This window comes from Balaenoptera acutorostrata, chromosome 9 (assembly GCF_949987535.1).
Source record: "Balaenoptera acutorostrata chromosome 9, mBalAcu1.1, whole genome shotgun sequence".
Taxonomy (NCBI): Eukaryota; Metazoa; Chordata; class Mammalia; order Artiodactyla; family Balaenopteridae; genus Balaenoptera; species Balaenoptera acutorostrata.
The window spans coordinates 88,583,657-88,595,952 of record NC_080072.1 but is presented as its reverse complement, the minus strand read 5'-3'; the positions used below and the strand labels follow the sequence as shown (position 1 = coordinate 88,595,952).

Genomic DNA, 12,296 nt, shown 5'->3' with positions numbered 1-12,296 from the left:
TATGACAGAAAGTAACGCCTTTATACCATAATCTTTCCCTATCCTTGGCTACTCAGACATGGTACATTCTTTTCGTTCCCTTCAAATACTACTGGTGTTGCATCTAAACAAAAGTTTAGATTGACTGCGGAATTGGCTGTCGACATGTTAAATTAAGAGCCAGAATTCCAAGTTACACCCAGACCAGGTTACAAAAAGCCTAATTTGTGTCCTGAGAGATCCAGTTGAACAGCAGTGAGCAGACTGGCTACCCTTTACTAAGTGACCCTCTGGTCTCCGTTTGGGTCTGAAGCAGTGGCAGTAGAGTTGTACCTCTGAGAACGCAGAGTCTTCATTCACACAGGTCAGAGCCCTGGCTTGGGACTGAACATAGAAGGATGCAGTGGAGGCAGAAGCAATTGTTCCCCCAGCTTCCTTCTAGAAGAGGAGTTTGCTGGTGAGAAAGATGAGCAGGATCTGAATGACATCTCTCATGGGGCTGAGGAAGGCTCTGTTGGCCGAGCTTTTGGCTGTGGTTTGGGTTGTGGTTAGCTTGTGGGTTGTGGTTAGTTTGTGGGTTGTGGTTACTTTGTGGGTTGGGGTTGTGGTTAGTTTGTGGGTCGGGGTTGTGGTTAGTTTGTGGGTCGGGGTTGTGGTTAGTTTGTGGGTTGTGGTTAGTTTGTGGGTCGGGGTTGTGGTTAGTTTGTGGGTCGGGGTTGTGGTTAGTTTGTGGGTCGGGGTTGTGGTTAGTTTGTGGGTCGGGGTTGTGTTTAGTTTGTGAGTCGGGGTTGTGTTTAGTTTGTGGGTCGGGGTTGTGTTTAGTTTGTGGGTTGGGCTTGTGGTTAGTTTGTGGGTCGGGGTTGTGGTTAGTTTGTGGGTCGGGGTTGTGGTTAGTTTGTGGGTCGGGGTTGTGTTTAGTTTGTGGGTCGGGGTTGTGTTTAGTTTGTGGGTTGGGCTTGTGGTTAGTTTGTGGGTCGGGGTTGTGTTTAGTTTGTGGGTCGGGGTTGTGTTTAGTTTGTGGGTTGGGCTTGTGGTTAGTTTGTGGGTCGGGGTTGTGGTTAGCTTGTGGGTTGGGATTGGGGTTGTGGTTGTGGTTGGCTTGATTGTGGAGATCTTGGTGGTCAAGTTTGAGGTTGTCCCTGGGAAAAAAAATGGCATCAGGACCTCTTTTGGGTGGCGAGTGGGCACTAGAGAAACTAGGCTAATGTGACGGAATGCTGGAGCCAGAGTTCATGGGCAGAATTCAGTGAACACTTCGCAAGGGCCAAGTGTGTGTAGAGGAGGGGAAACTAGGGGTACAGAATGTTAAGGAACAAAAAATAAGAAACACTCTGACCTTAAGATCTATGGAAGAAGGAATTTATACTGAACTTACATAACTATTGAATTTGCTGTTGGGAAGGCAGTCTGCCTTCAAATGTCCTCATGTCCTTAATATTATATTCGATCAATCAGTGCAAATATGATCCAGAGTGGTACAATTTTATTTTATTTTTTTTGCTAATTTCAAAGTTTCCATGTAAAGGTTATAAGAACTAGACACCATCCAGACTTGAGGATGGCTGACTCTGCTTTAAAGGAAGTGGAAGGAGGCTCTGTCCAAATGCTTGAATCCCTTTCTGTGGTGTCTGAGGCATTGGTCATTTTCACAGGCAGTGATCTGACCACATGTTGGTTCTCTGAGGTTGCCTTGCAGAGGAGCAGAGAAAGCCAGGCCTACATCCCTGGGGGGTTATCTGATCCTGGAAAACTGGAGCTTGGCAATGATACTTCCAAGGGTCTGAGTGAACCACAGAGGGGACTATAGGATGAAGAAGGGAAATGCCAAGTGATTTGCGCAGACCTGTGCATTCTGCCCACTTGCACGGTGCCTTCCAGCTCTGTGGCATTGTCTTAACTCATTTAGCATTTCCTCAGGGCAAATGTTTCTCTAGCACACCACTGAGCCCTGAACAGAACCACTTCTGAACAGAACCGCTTTCTTCTTTTTAAAATCTGGATTTTATTAGCATGGAGCTAAGGAGTCCTGACTAGAGACCAACTTTTTTTTTTTTTTTTTTCCTTTCCTAGCATCTATATGAGTGTTCATTTCAAAAATGTCCTGGAGAAAGAAAATAACATCCCAAACTTTTCACAGAGGGGAAGCCACCAAGGAAACAGTTAAGGCTTTCATATAATAGTTTCATTAGGCATAATCACTTTAATATTTGTTGTTGAAAATAGATACGCCTTTTATCACATTTGCAATGCTTGATTGACAGGGAAATGCACAGCGTACTAGATGTATTTCAGTGTTTGGGGGCTCACGAGGAAGACCTGTTATCTGGACACTGAGAAAGACTAATGTGACTTCTTCTCGGTTGAAGCTTGTATTTAAAAACTTCATTGAAAAAAAAAAAGATTGTCTTTATAGTTTTAAAGTAAGTTTAAGAAAAGTCGAGAAAAGTATAAGATGTGGAATTTGAGTCCTAGTTTTGCCATTTACTGTCTGTGTGGCCTTGGGCAAATTACCTATCTTCTCTGAACCTCAGTTTCTTGAATTTGTTTTTGCTTGCGAGAGAGAGATAAGAGAGAAGGAAGGGTGCAGAGAAGGGAGAAGGGCAGGGAGCCTCAGCATGGTTTGAAGTTGAGGACTACAGCCTGGGAAAGGCCAGTGGAAATTCCTGGTGGTTGTGCTGGAGGCCAGAGGCCACTCTGAGAACTAATGAAAGTATTGGTTTTCTATGCTATCAACTCTGCTTTGTGCAAATCTCCCTTCTCATCCCTTAAACCCTTCGGTAAAGTCTGCTATACCAATGAAGGCTTTGTGTGAGGTGGTATTCTTGTGAAAATTGAGGAAGGAACCAACCTCCATATCCACGTCTGTGTGGTATTGAATGGAAACAGCTCCTGAGGAAGCCGGCGTCTGGAGCCACAAGTGACCATGAGAATCGAAGGCCCCTTGGAATTGGCTTTTGTTTTCCACAGGGCACAGGATAAGGGATTGAGCTAATCTTATGTAGACCTCAAGGTTCTGGGAGACTCAACTGGTATCTGGGTGGCACATGATTACCCATGACTTTTTTCTAGGAAACCCACAAGATAATTTTCCGGGCCGATGGATTTCACTGCCAGATATGTAAATAGACTGCAGAGGAACTTACCATTTCTTTTCAGCATCTTAAGAGAAACTCTAGCCGTGTTGTGGAAATCGACCGTGAAGACTCTGTGGAGGGCAAATTGATGAGAGATGATGGTGAGGAATTCACAAGTTCAGCTCACATTGCTGCCTTCCCAGGGGACCCCAACCTCTTAGTTCCTTTTGTGCTTAAATTCTTTACAGCACAAGTAGCAGATCATTCAGTACTGGTCTGCTGTATACTGTCTTGACCAAGATCTTCCACAGTTTTGCTCCAGACAAGATCATGTCCATCCCTCTCCCCCACCAACACCAGCACCCTGAATTCCCCACAGGCTGATATACACGGCTGGTCTTTGTTCAGGCTAGTCTTTCTGCTTGTAATACCAGTCCCGGGCACATCTGCCCACAGACTCGACAGTAGCCTCTATGAAATTTTTTCTCCTGGTTGTCATGGACCCAGACAGAGCTCCATCTGAGAGACATGCCCCTCTACTGCACTGCCTTGCTGTGAGCCTCTCCCGCCACTGGAGGGCCAGCTCTTCGAGGGCAAGTTCTGTTGTCAACAACGCCTGACACGTAGCGTCATAGGTGCTTAATGTTCATTAAATGATCTGTACAGCTTGGTCTGTTGTTCTGATATCACTGGGTCCATTATTATATCAGTCTCTTGTTCATACATTGAACAATTAATGAGAGTGCACTACATGCCAGTCACTGTGATTAGTGCTGAGGGGACAGTGGTGAACACAGCAGGAGTGGTTCTTACCCTGGAGACTTTATACGAATAGTCAACTGACAAGGAAGTGATCGCAGTCATGATACGTGCTCTGACGAAGCAGTGGCAGTGATGAGAGTGAGTAAACAGGGAGCGGAACTTGATCTGGGGGCTCAGGGAGCGCTTTCTGAGGACGTGCTGTGTAACCTCAGTAATTATTCCTGTAGAGGCCCTGCCTCCCAACCCTCATTGTGAAGTTCGGTGGGCAGGAACCTCTTCACGTTGCCTTTTGTGCACTACTCAGCGTAGTGGGCTTCCCCCATCGTACGTGCTGCTACCCTCCCCTCGTCAGCCTCGCTGATCAAGGCTGCATGTGTACATCGTAAACAAGCAGAGAGGCCAGTGCATCACAGCAGGTGCGAGTGAGGAGGGGTCTGGAGACCGCACTGTTGGTGGGAATGTGCTGCTTCCATTGAAGATTGTTACCACCGTTTGGTGTTTTATCTGTTGTTGCATGGAGTGTGGAGGCCTTAAGGAGGTGAGATGAAGGGAAAACCATTGCCCTCATTAGCCCTGGCCGGCTTCTAAGGGGCTGCTGTCATCGTGAGGCTGGGTTGTAGCAGCTCCCTTTGGATTCTAGTCTTGCAGGTCACTCTGTGGGCATAATAGCACCTCCTCCAGAGCCAGCTAGGTCCGACCAGGCCCGGGCATGGCTGGAGAGGCTGGAGTGACTTGGCAGCATCACCATCACCGCTGTCTACAGAGACTTGGTGGCAGTTCATAGTGGACATGGCCTGATGGTCAGACCTGCCCTTTCAGTACAAAATGGCAGTCTGAAAGTATAAGGACCTCTCAACATTTGGTTCTTAAAGTGAACTTGAAAATAAATCCCTAGCTGGGAGGGAAGTTTTTTGTTAAAGTCCCCAGGTGGCCTCACCTCAGAATCTGAGTGTGTCCATTTTGTGCAACAGGAAGAAGCCAGTTTTATTGTACAATCATCACACTTTCTGCCAGCAAGCCATTTCCAAAATGAATCTATGTTTTAAAAAATGATTCTCTGTGTCATGGTGAAACCGAGTCCCCCTAAAACTGAGATCCACTGCTGAGTTTATGATTAACCACTCTATCAAAAACTTTATTTTCTTTCTTGTCCCACTCCCCACCCCCATTCCCCTTAGGATTGAAGAGTATCAAAGAAACGGGGGGACTGAAACCAAGCAGGACCCTGGGGGCCCGCCCTGGTACAAAAGCCCCACCATGTCCCCCCATTTCTTGTTTGTAGAAAAAGGCTTTAGTCTCCTAGACCCTCCTCAAGTTCCAAAGAGCAGACTTAAGCAGTTACTAATTAGGGAAGTGAGGAAATGCAGAAACAAAGGAAAGCAGTCAAGAAATAATAATTCAGTGATAAAACAGAGTCCTAGTTCTCCTCAAGGGATACATATAACAATCTGACACATATCTTTGAGTTGTTCTGCAGCAACTAAGACCCCTGCCCAAGTGGAGGATGGTGACTACATGGTGACCGCAAACACATAGACCCCCAGACTGGTTGTAATCAGAAGGTTGATGATTCAGATTCCTGAAGCATCACCCTGTTACCTCACCACCACCAACCAATCAGAAGAAAGTCATGCCCCCTGCAAACTTCACCCCAAATGTGGCCTTTAAAAGACCTTCCCTGAAAGCCATCGTGGAGGCCGGGTCTTTTGAGCATGAGCCACCTGTTCTCCTTGCTTGGTGCCTGCAATAAATGCTGCACTTTCCTTCATCACAACCTGGAGTCAGTAAATTGGCTCTGCTGTGCGGCAGGTGAGTGGACCTAAGTTTGGTTTGGTAACAATGGCCGCTGAGTACCCCTCCTCCAGGCTCTTGGCTACTGGCAGCTTCTCTGCACCCCCAGTTTAGCAAGGGCTCCTGGAGGACTGCCCTGGGGGTTGGCAGAGAGGGGAACGCTCAGGTGGCCAGATGGTTTCAAGACGAGTGTCTTTATTTTTAACTGTTTGCTGCTGCTGCCCCCAACCCTGCCTGGCTCTGGAGTACTGTCTGCCCCAGACTAATAGGAATGAATTGGGTGGGAGTAGGAGGGAATATAGAGAATTTGAAGCAAACTGGGTGCCAGTGACAAGGATTCTTTTCTTGACCAAACTTCAGTGAGGCTCTGGAACCTTCTCCTAGGCCCATCTGCACACTTCCTTGTAAAATCCAGTTTTAGCCAGAATCCTCATAAGTCAGTTTAGCAAGAACCTCCCACCCTTGATATCTGATCACCTTTATTATCTGATTGAATTCCTCATCCTCTACTATCCCCCAGGTGATATCAGATCAGCTTGGCCTCCCTTAAGCAAGAATCCTGTTAGGTCAGTTTAGCCAGAGCCCCCTTACAGGTCTTGATGTTTCCTCTTAGTGATTTTCCATCCACCGAGCCCTCACCCTGTTCCTGGGCTGTAAATTCCCACTTGCCCATGTTGTATTCAGAGTTGAGACTTGTTCCATACTGAGGTCTCTTTTCTCTTATTGCGATAGTCCTGAATAAAATCTGTTTTTGTTCATTCATTCATTCGTTTTGCTTTAACTACTATCCAGCTCTGGTTTTCTTTAACACCAATTCTTTCTGTTTATGTTGAGCATACCTGGTGTGTGTGTGTGTGTGCGCGTGTGTGTGTGTGTGTGTGTGAGATGTATAAACTTCTACAGATAAAGGTAGGACAAAGAACGATGAGGCAGAAAAGGAGTACAGCTACTGAATTATCCACATCATATCTGGATTGTATTTTGAGTCCTCCAAGGTCAGTATAAACCTGTACAAACATAATATGAAATTGTAAAAGCCCAAAGCAAATCATATATGGATAGGTTCTTACTGTAGCTTGACTGCAGTTATGTTCATGGAACTAGGAGATACCCATTTTGCCTCGAAGAGCTTGCTGTATGGGCTCTTCATGTGGTACAAGACGCTGCCGTTGCAATACTTGTCAGCTTTTTGCCAGGAGCCAATGACTGAGTCGTGCTGGTCCATTGCTCGCAGGACCACAGAGCTAATACTGTTATTCACAGGAACTGACACTAGGAGGAAATGAGAAGGAAACAATCAGCCATCTGTGCAGTAAGACAAGAGATGGGGGTCATGAAATTAAAATTAAGTGTGAAAAAAGAAAGTTACAAGTAGTATGTAAATATAGTGTGGTCCCATTTTTGTGAAATAAGTTGAAAAAAGTCTGGAAGGAAATACATCAAGATATTAACTATGGGGATTTCTTGGTTGTGGGGTTATAGATGGTTTTTATTTTCTTCCTAGTTCTTCTTTGTGTTTTCCAAGTTTTCTACAGGAAAAGGTGAACAAAAGAAGACCTGTACTCTGGCCCTGGTTTTGCTACATATCAGGGATGAGGTCCTGGCTGACTTTTAACCTCTTGAGCCCTGTTCCTATCTGCCAGATGAGAGTTCTGCCCTTCTCTCAGGGAGAATGGAGTGTGGGGAGAGAAGGGGTGGATGCATGTGAAAGGGTCAAGTGGGCCTCCTGGGAAGTGCTTCAAGAAATAAGGGACTGTTACTGCCAAGTCAAAGCAAAGCCTATTTCCTGGTTGCAGAAATGCTGATGTTCTTGGTCTTTGTTGTTGAGAGTGAGGGAAGTGGGGGGCCTCTGAGACCCAGAGGCCCTAATCCAAGTACCTGTCAAATAACCACTTAGGGTTCCCTGACCCCCTCCACTCAGGTGAGTCTCACCTGTTGACCTAGCCCAGCATGTGCCCACAGGGACCCCACTGACACTTGTTAATTCCACCTGTTATTTTCAGCCTTCTGATGTGTAATGGGGAGGGAATTTCAAGAGACTATTTCAGTTTGTCCATTTCCTCCCTTAGAAGATCCCTTCTGAACAAATTTCTCAATGCTAGGGCCCTCTCAGCCACCCCAAATTCTTTTAAAGGCTTCTCCTTTACAAAATAAAGAAAATTGATCTTGTAGCACAATAGGATTAGACAGTCCTGGATCTGAATCCTAGCCCTAACATTTAAGACCAAGTCACTTCACCTCTGATCCTTGGTTTCTTTCCTGTTCATCATTCACTCCACAAATATTTATTGAATGCCCACTTTGCACTAGGGTTGGTTCTAGGTGTGAGGATAATGACATTATCTCTCATTGTATGGAGATCATGATACCTTATCTTGAAAGGTTCCTGGGAGACTGAAGAGAAGAATGTAAAGACTTTAATACCGGTGGGTGTTGGATAAGTTGCCATTGTTTTTCTTAGCACGAAACATTTCTCTGTTCTGTCTGTTTTTGCCAGTCAACGTTGCTGAGCCAGATTCCCCCATCCTGACTTGCTCAGCGAGAACCTGACATTTGTCCTAGATGTGTGTGCATGGTGGTGAGGCGGATGGTGATGAGTGACGGTGTCATCCAGTCATCAAGCCTGTCAGCTCTCCCCTGGGCTTGCCTTTGTCCTTTCTTCTGTTTTCCACCCCCCTCTCTGGCTTACATCTGCCTTTCATCCCTCCTAGTTATCTGTATTATCCAGATTCCTGGCCTCCATAGTCCCCTCCCTTCAGGCTTCAGCCTGATCAGACTTGCACACTCAACACTTCCATCAGGACACACACCTGTCCAAAACCTTCAAAGTGCTCTTCTAGAGCCTCTAAACGTTTCTGGTTTTATATTTCTGCTTCTGTTGCTTGCAGTACCCAGCGCATGGCTCTTATGATCCTCATAACCCAGATCACTCTGCTGTTTCCACCCCCACTCTGGGGCAGCCAAGCTTCCTCTGCTTCTGCAGACACACCTGGCTTGCCTGCCTCTGGCCTTTGTTCATATCTGGTGCCTGTCTGGAATCTTCCTTCCTTCTCATCTCACATCACATCCCCACTTACTTTCCAAGATCCTGCTGATGTCCCACCTCTGGGCTCTTTTCCTCTCACTCTTGAATCATGTAGTTTTTTTTTTTTTTTTTTTTTTTTTTTTAACTAGAGAGTTGAGTTAATTACATTCTGGCTTGTACTACACACTGTAGTTTCACCTATGTATCTGACCAGCCCAGTTCTGGGCACCTGGAGGGCACTAAATAACTACTCATTGATTGATTTTTAAAAAGTTGTGCATCCAGTGTTGCATAGTGCCTTAAAGCTGAAGTTTCAGGAAAAAAGGCAAGCAAGTTAGATTTTCTTGCCCACGGAAGTAAAAAATGGAGGCAGATGCTTAGCCAGCGCAGTTGTAATATAAATACTACTACTGTATGAGTTTCTTTGACTGATACCAAGTCAGACACAGAGACCCTGTTCTAAGATATTGCCTGAGATACAGTTGTGTCTTGGAACCAGCCAAACCATTTGTACATGTCTTACCAATGTTAACACAAACCCTGAAATTTAAAAAAATTTCAATATTAAAATGAGGAGAAGCAGTTGGCCTGTGTGGGCATTTACTCAGTCTCCCCAAAAGTCCCAAGTCCCAGCAAGTTCCTATAATGACACAAGGAAATCATGGAGCCTGTTGTGTAATTCTAGGTGTGGAATCTGGTACATCACATCTCCGAGGGCATAGGATTTTGATTCTCAACTTAAATCATTCCTATAGTGAGTCAGTTTATCACAGAGCTTTAGCACATTTCTGTTCTGAGATGAAATCACATGAAGTTTGGGGAAGTGCATGACACGTAGTAGGCATTCAGTGAGCCTTAGTTCCTCTTCTCCTTTCTCTCTGCTCTACCTGATGCCTCTGTAAATGCTGTGATGTCCCTCTCATCCAGCACTTTCCCTTTCAAGGGGTCTTATGGATCATCTTTTGATTCTTCTTCTGTCTTCCTACTTTCAGATGGCTCCTCTGCCACCCCCACCCCCAGCCCTGCACCCCTTGCATCTTCACAAGATAGGTTTCTTTTTCTTCCATTTCAACAGCAAAATTCCTCACGTCGTGATGTGTTACCTTAAGTCAGAGGTCTGAGATCTCTGACCATCCAGGTCCTGCTCTGTATACAAGGTCACACACATGCCCTCCTGGTCCTCATCTTGAATCACAAGATTATCCTCCCTGCCCTGTTTAGGACAAGATCTGCTGCCTGAGGGAGTGGGACGTAGGGAGACCCACCACAGCTGAGGCACTTAGTGACAGTCCCCAAGAAAAAATAGAAAAAAGGACTAGCCAGGATGAGTGTGTGAAGGCAGACCATAGTCATTCTCCTGCTGAAGCCTGGAATCTGTACAGCATGGGTATAGATATCACCCTGGTGTTCTCTGCAAAATTTGGTCAGAGTTCTAAGAGAGGCAGGATAACATGGTAGATGAGGAGGCAGGCTCTGAAGCTGCACGGCCTGGCTAGACAAAGGAGAACAAATCTTGGCTATTATTTAGGTTCAGATATTAGCTGTGCAACCTACTAGTGACCTTGGGTAAAACTTTAACTTTCCTGTGCTTCAGTTCTCATCTGTATAATGGGGAAGATAATAGCATTTACCCTTAGAACAGTACTCAGCACACAGTATGGCGTCTTAGCTCTCATTACTGTAACTGAGAGGCATATAGTGTAGTGGTTAAGAGCAGGGTCTCTGAAGCTAGAATGCTCGGGTTCACATCCCAGGTCCATCATTTAAGCAGCTCTGTGACCTGAGCAAGTCACTAACATCTCTACCTCTGTTTTCTGATTGACAAACAAGGAATGACAACAGTATCTACCTAGTAGGTCATTGTGAGGACTAAATACATTAGTACATGTAAACAGCCATATTAAATTTGTTATTACGAAAGTTATTCGAGAGCACTTGCCTTGACTTGTAGGTTTGACTGATCCCAAAAAGGATGTTTATAAAATATTTTTAGGCACCTCAAAGAAAAGCACTGGATTAGGAATGAAAAGACTAAGATTCAAGAGGCAGTTCTGCCACTTATTAGCTGTGAGACCCTGAGCAAGTCATTTAACTTCTCTCAGCTTCAGGCTCCTCATTTATCAGGTGGGATAGTAATACTTTCCCTGTCTACCTCACCAGATTTTCCACCCATAGACTAAATGTGAACAGCGTCTCCTGGAGTTGTGCCGTATACAATCATCCATGGTGGCATTGTTTTATCAAGTGGATGGGAAAAGACTGCAAACTGTGGTGCAATTTTTATCCCTTAAAATAATAAAAATGCCCTCCCCCCAATACAGACTGTTTTAAGTAAAAAAAAAAAAAAAAAAAGCCCAAATTATTTAAGTGAGAGAGCTTGCCGCAGTTGTGCTCTTGCTGGGACTCGGTTAACCTGAGTGTTGGGATATAGTGACTCCCATGGCTCAGGTTCACACAGGGGACATGCAGAAATAGGAAATAGTCCCACCCAACACATCCTCTCACATGTTCTCATTCTCCCTCTTTCTGCCTCTGTGTCCCAGACGGGTCAAAAACACCTGTTTTGTTTGTGTCATTGAGATCAGGGATGGAGGGGTATGTTCTGCAATTCCGGTTTTATCTACCCTCAGAGAACAGAGGACAGCAGAGAGAATGGCTTCTACTTACCTGTGTAGACTGTATTGCTTTTATAGACGTTCTGGTTGGCATGGATTCCTGAGTAAGTGGTGGCAATGACCTTACTGAAGAACGTGCAGTTGTCATTGTGATTTATACAGCTGGCAGGAGAACACAGCAGTCCAAGGCACAGAAACAGCCCCAGTGGCAGCAGCAGGGACCTGAGGATTGCCATGGTCTTGATCTGTTTGGAAACTGCTGGGCCTGGAACTGGGTAAGAGCTACGACTCACCTGTTTATATGCTCTGGGGCTGGAACTTCTGGGTGAGGTCATACATGCAAATCTCCTGCCCACTCCTCCCTAAGATGAACTGGCTTCTGGAATTTGGCCCAAGATATCACCAGGAATGAATCTCCTTGTATCTGTCACCATGACCCTTTGCCAATTCCAGTTTTGCTCATGAAGGGGAATGTACTGATCGTGGTTTTATTTTGCCTCTCATTCACCTCAGCATCTGACATTTGAAGGAAGCTGTGAGAAGGGGTTAATACTGGCAAAGTGAAATTCAGAGTTGAGTAATTATCACATACCTGTCCTGTTTAGGAACTACACTCTTCTACCTACAGGAAACTCAGGCATTAAAGCACTTTTCTTCATGGAATATTACATATCCTTTCCAGCTCTCCTTAATCGAACATGTCTCCTGTCCCAGTTCATTTTGTGACTATCATAGAACTAGAAAGACTGTGCTTTTGGATTTATATTTGTTTCTTTGGAAAGAAACAGCTTTGGTTCATCTTGCTCCTGCCTGACACTTTCCTCTATACTACTGTAGCACAAGGAAACTACTGAAAAAAATCAGAAAATATGTTTTTTTCATACTTCTTTCTGATTTTAATTCACTCACTGAAGGAGAAAAGAGGAGAGATGTATTCTGTGTGAGTAGAAAGAAAACAAAAAATGTAGAATTGAATCAAAGAGATATTTATAAATGTTTTTTCAAGAGAAGCACTTACAGAATGGTGGAGTGAGGACCTCTGAAGAACCC

At 45.0% G+C, this 12,296-nt stretch overlaps 1 protein-coding gene across 1 annotated transcript; it reads right to left on the bottom strand.

Moving 5' to 3' along the window:
- Nucleotides 1–417: 417 nt before the first annotated feature.
- PLET1 (placenta expressed transcript 1) lies at nt 418–11,512 on the bottom strand. The gene is made up of 4 exons (XM_057553305.1): nt 11,299–11,512; nt 6,677–6,878; nt 3,123–3,184; nt 418–566 (listed from the first exon to the last, which is right to left on the bottom strand). Exons 1-4 carry the CDS (start codon nt 11,480–11,482, stop codon nt 418–420), a joined length of 597 nt encoding a protein of 198 aa, XP_057409288.1. The 5' UTR covers nt 11,483–11,512.
- Between the last annotated feature and the right edge of the window lie 784 nt (nt 11,513–12,296).

What these genes read in the sequence shown, in the direction of transcription:
- PLET1 (XM_057553305.1), bottom strand. Translation starts at nt 11,482, where the DNA reads ATGGCAATCCTCAGGTCCCTGCTGCTGCCACTGGGGCTGTTTCTGTGC. An exon ending in ATAACTGCAGTCAAGCTACA is followed by an intron (nt 3,185 to 6,676) that starts GTAAGAACCTAT and finishes TGCCCTCCACAG; the next exon opens with AGTCTTCACGGTCGATTTCC. An exon ending in TAAGATGCTGAAAAGAAATG is followed by an intron (nt 567 to 3,122) that starts GTAAGTTCCTCT and finishes CAACCCACAAAG; the next exon opens with TAACCACAACCCACAAACTA.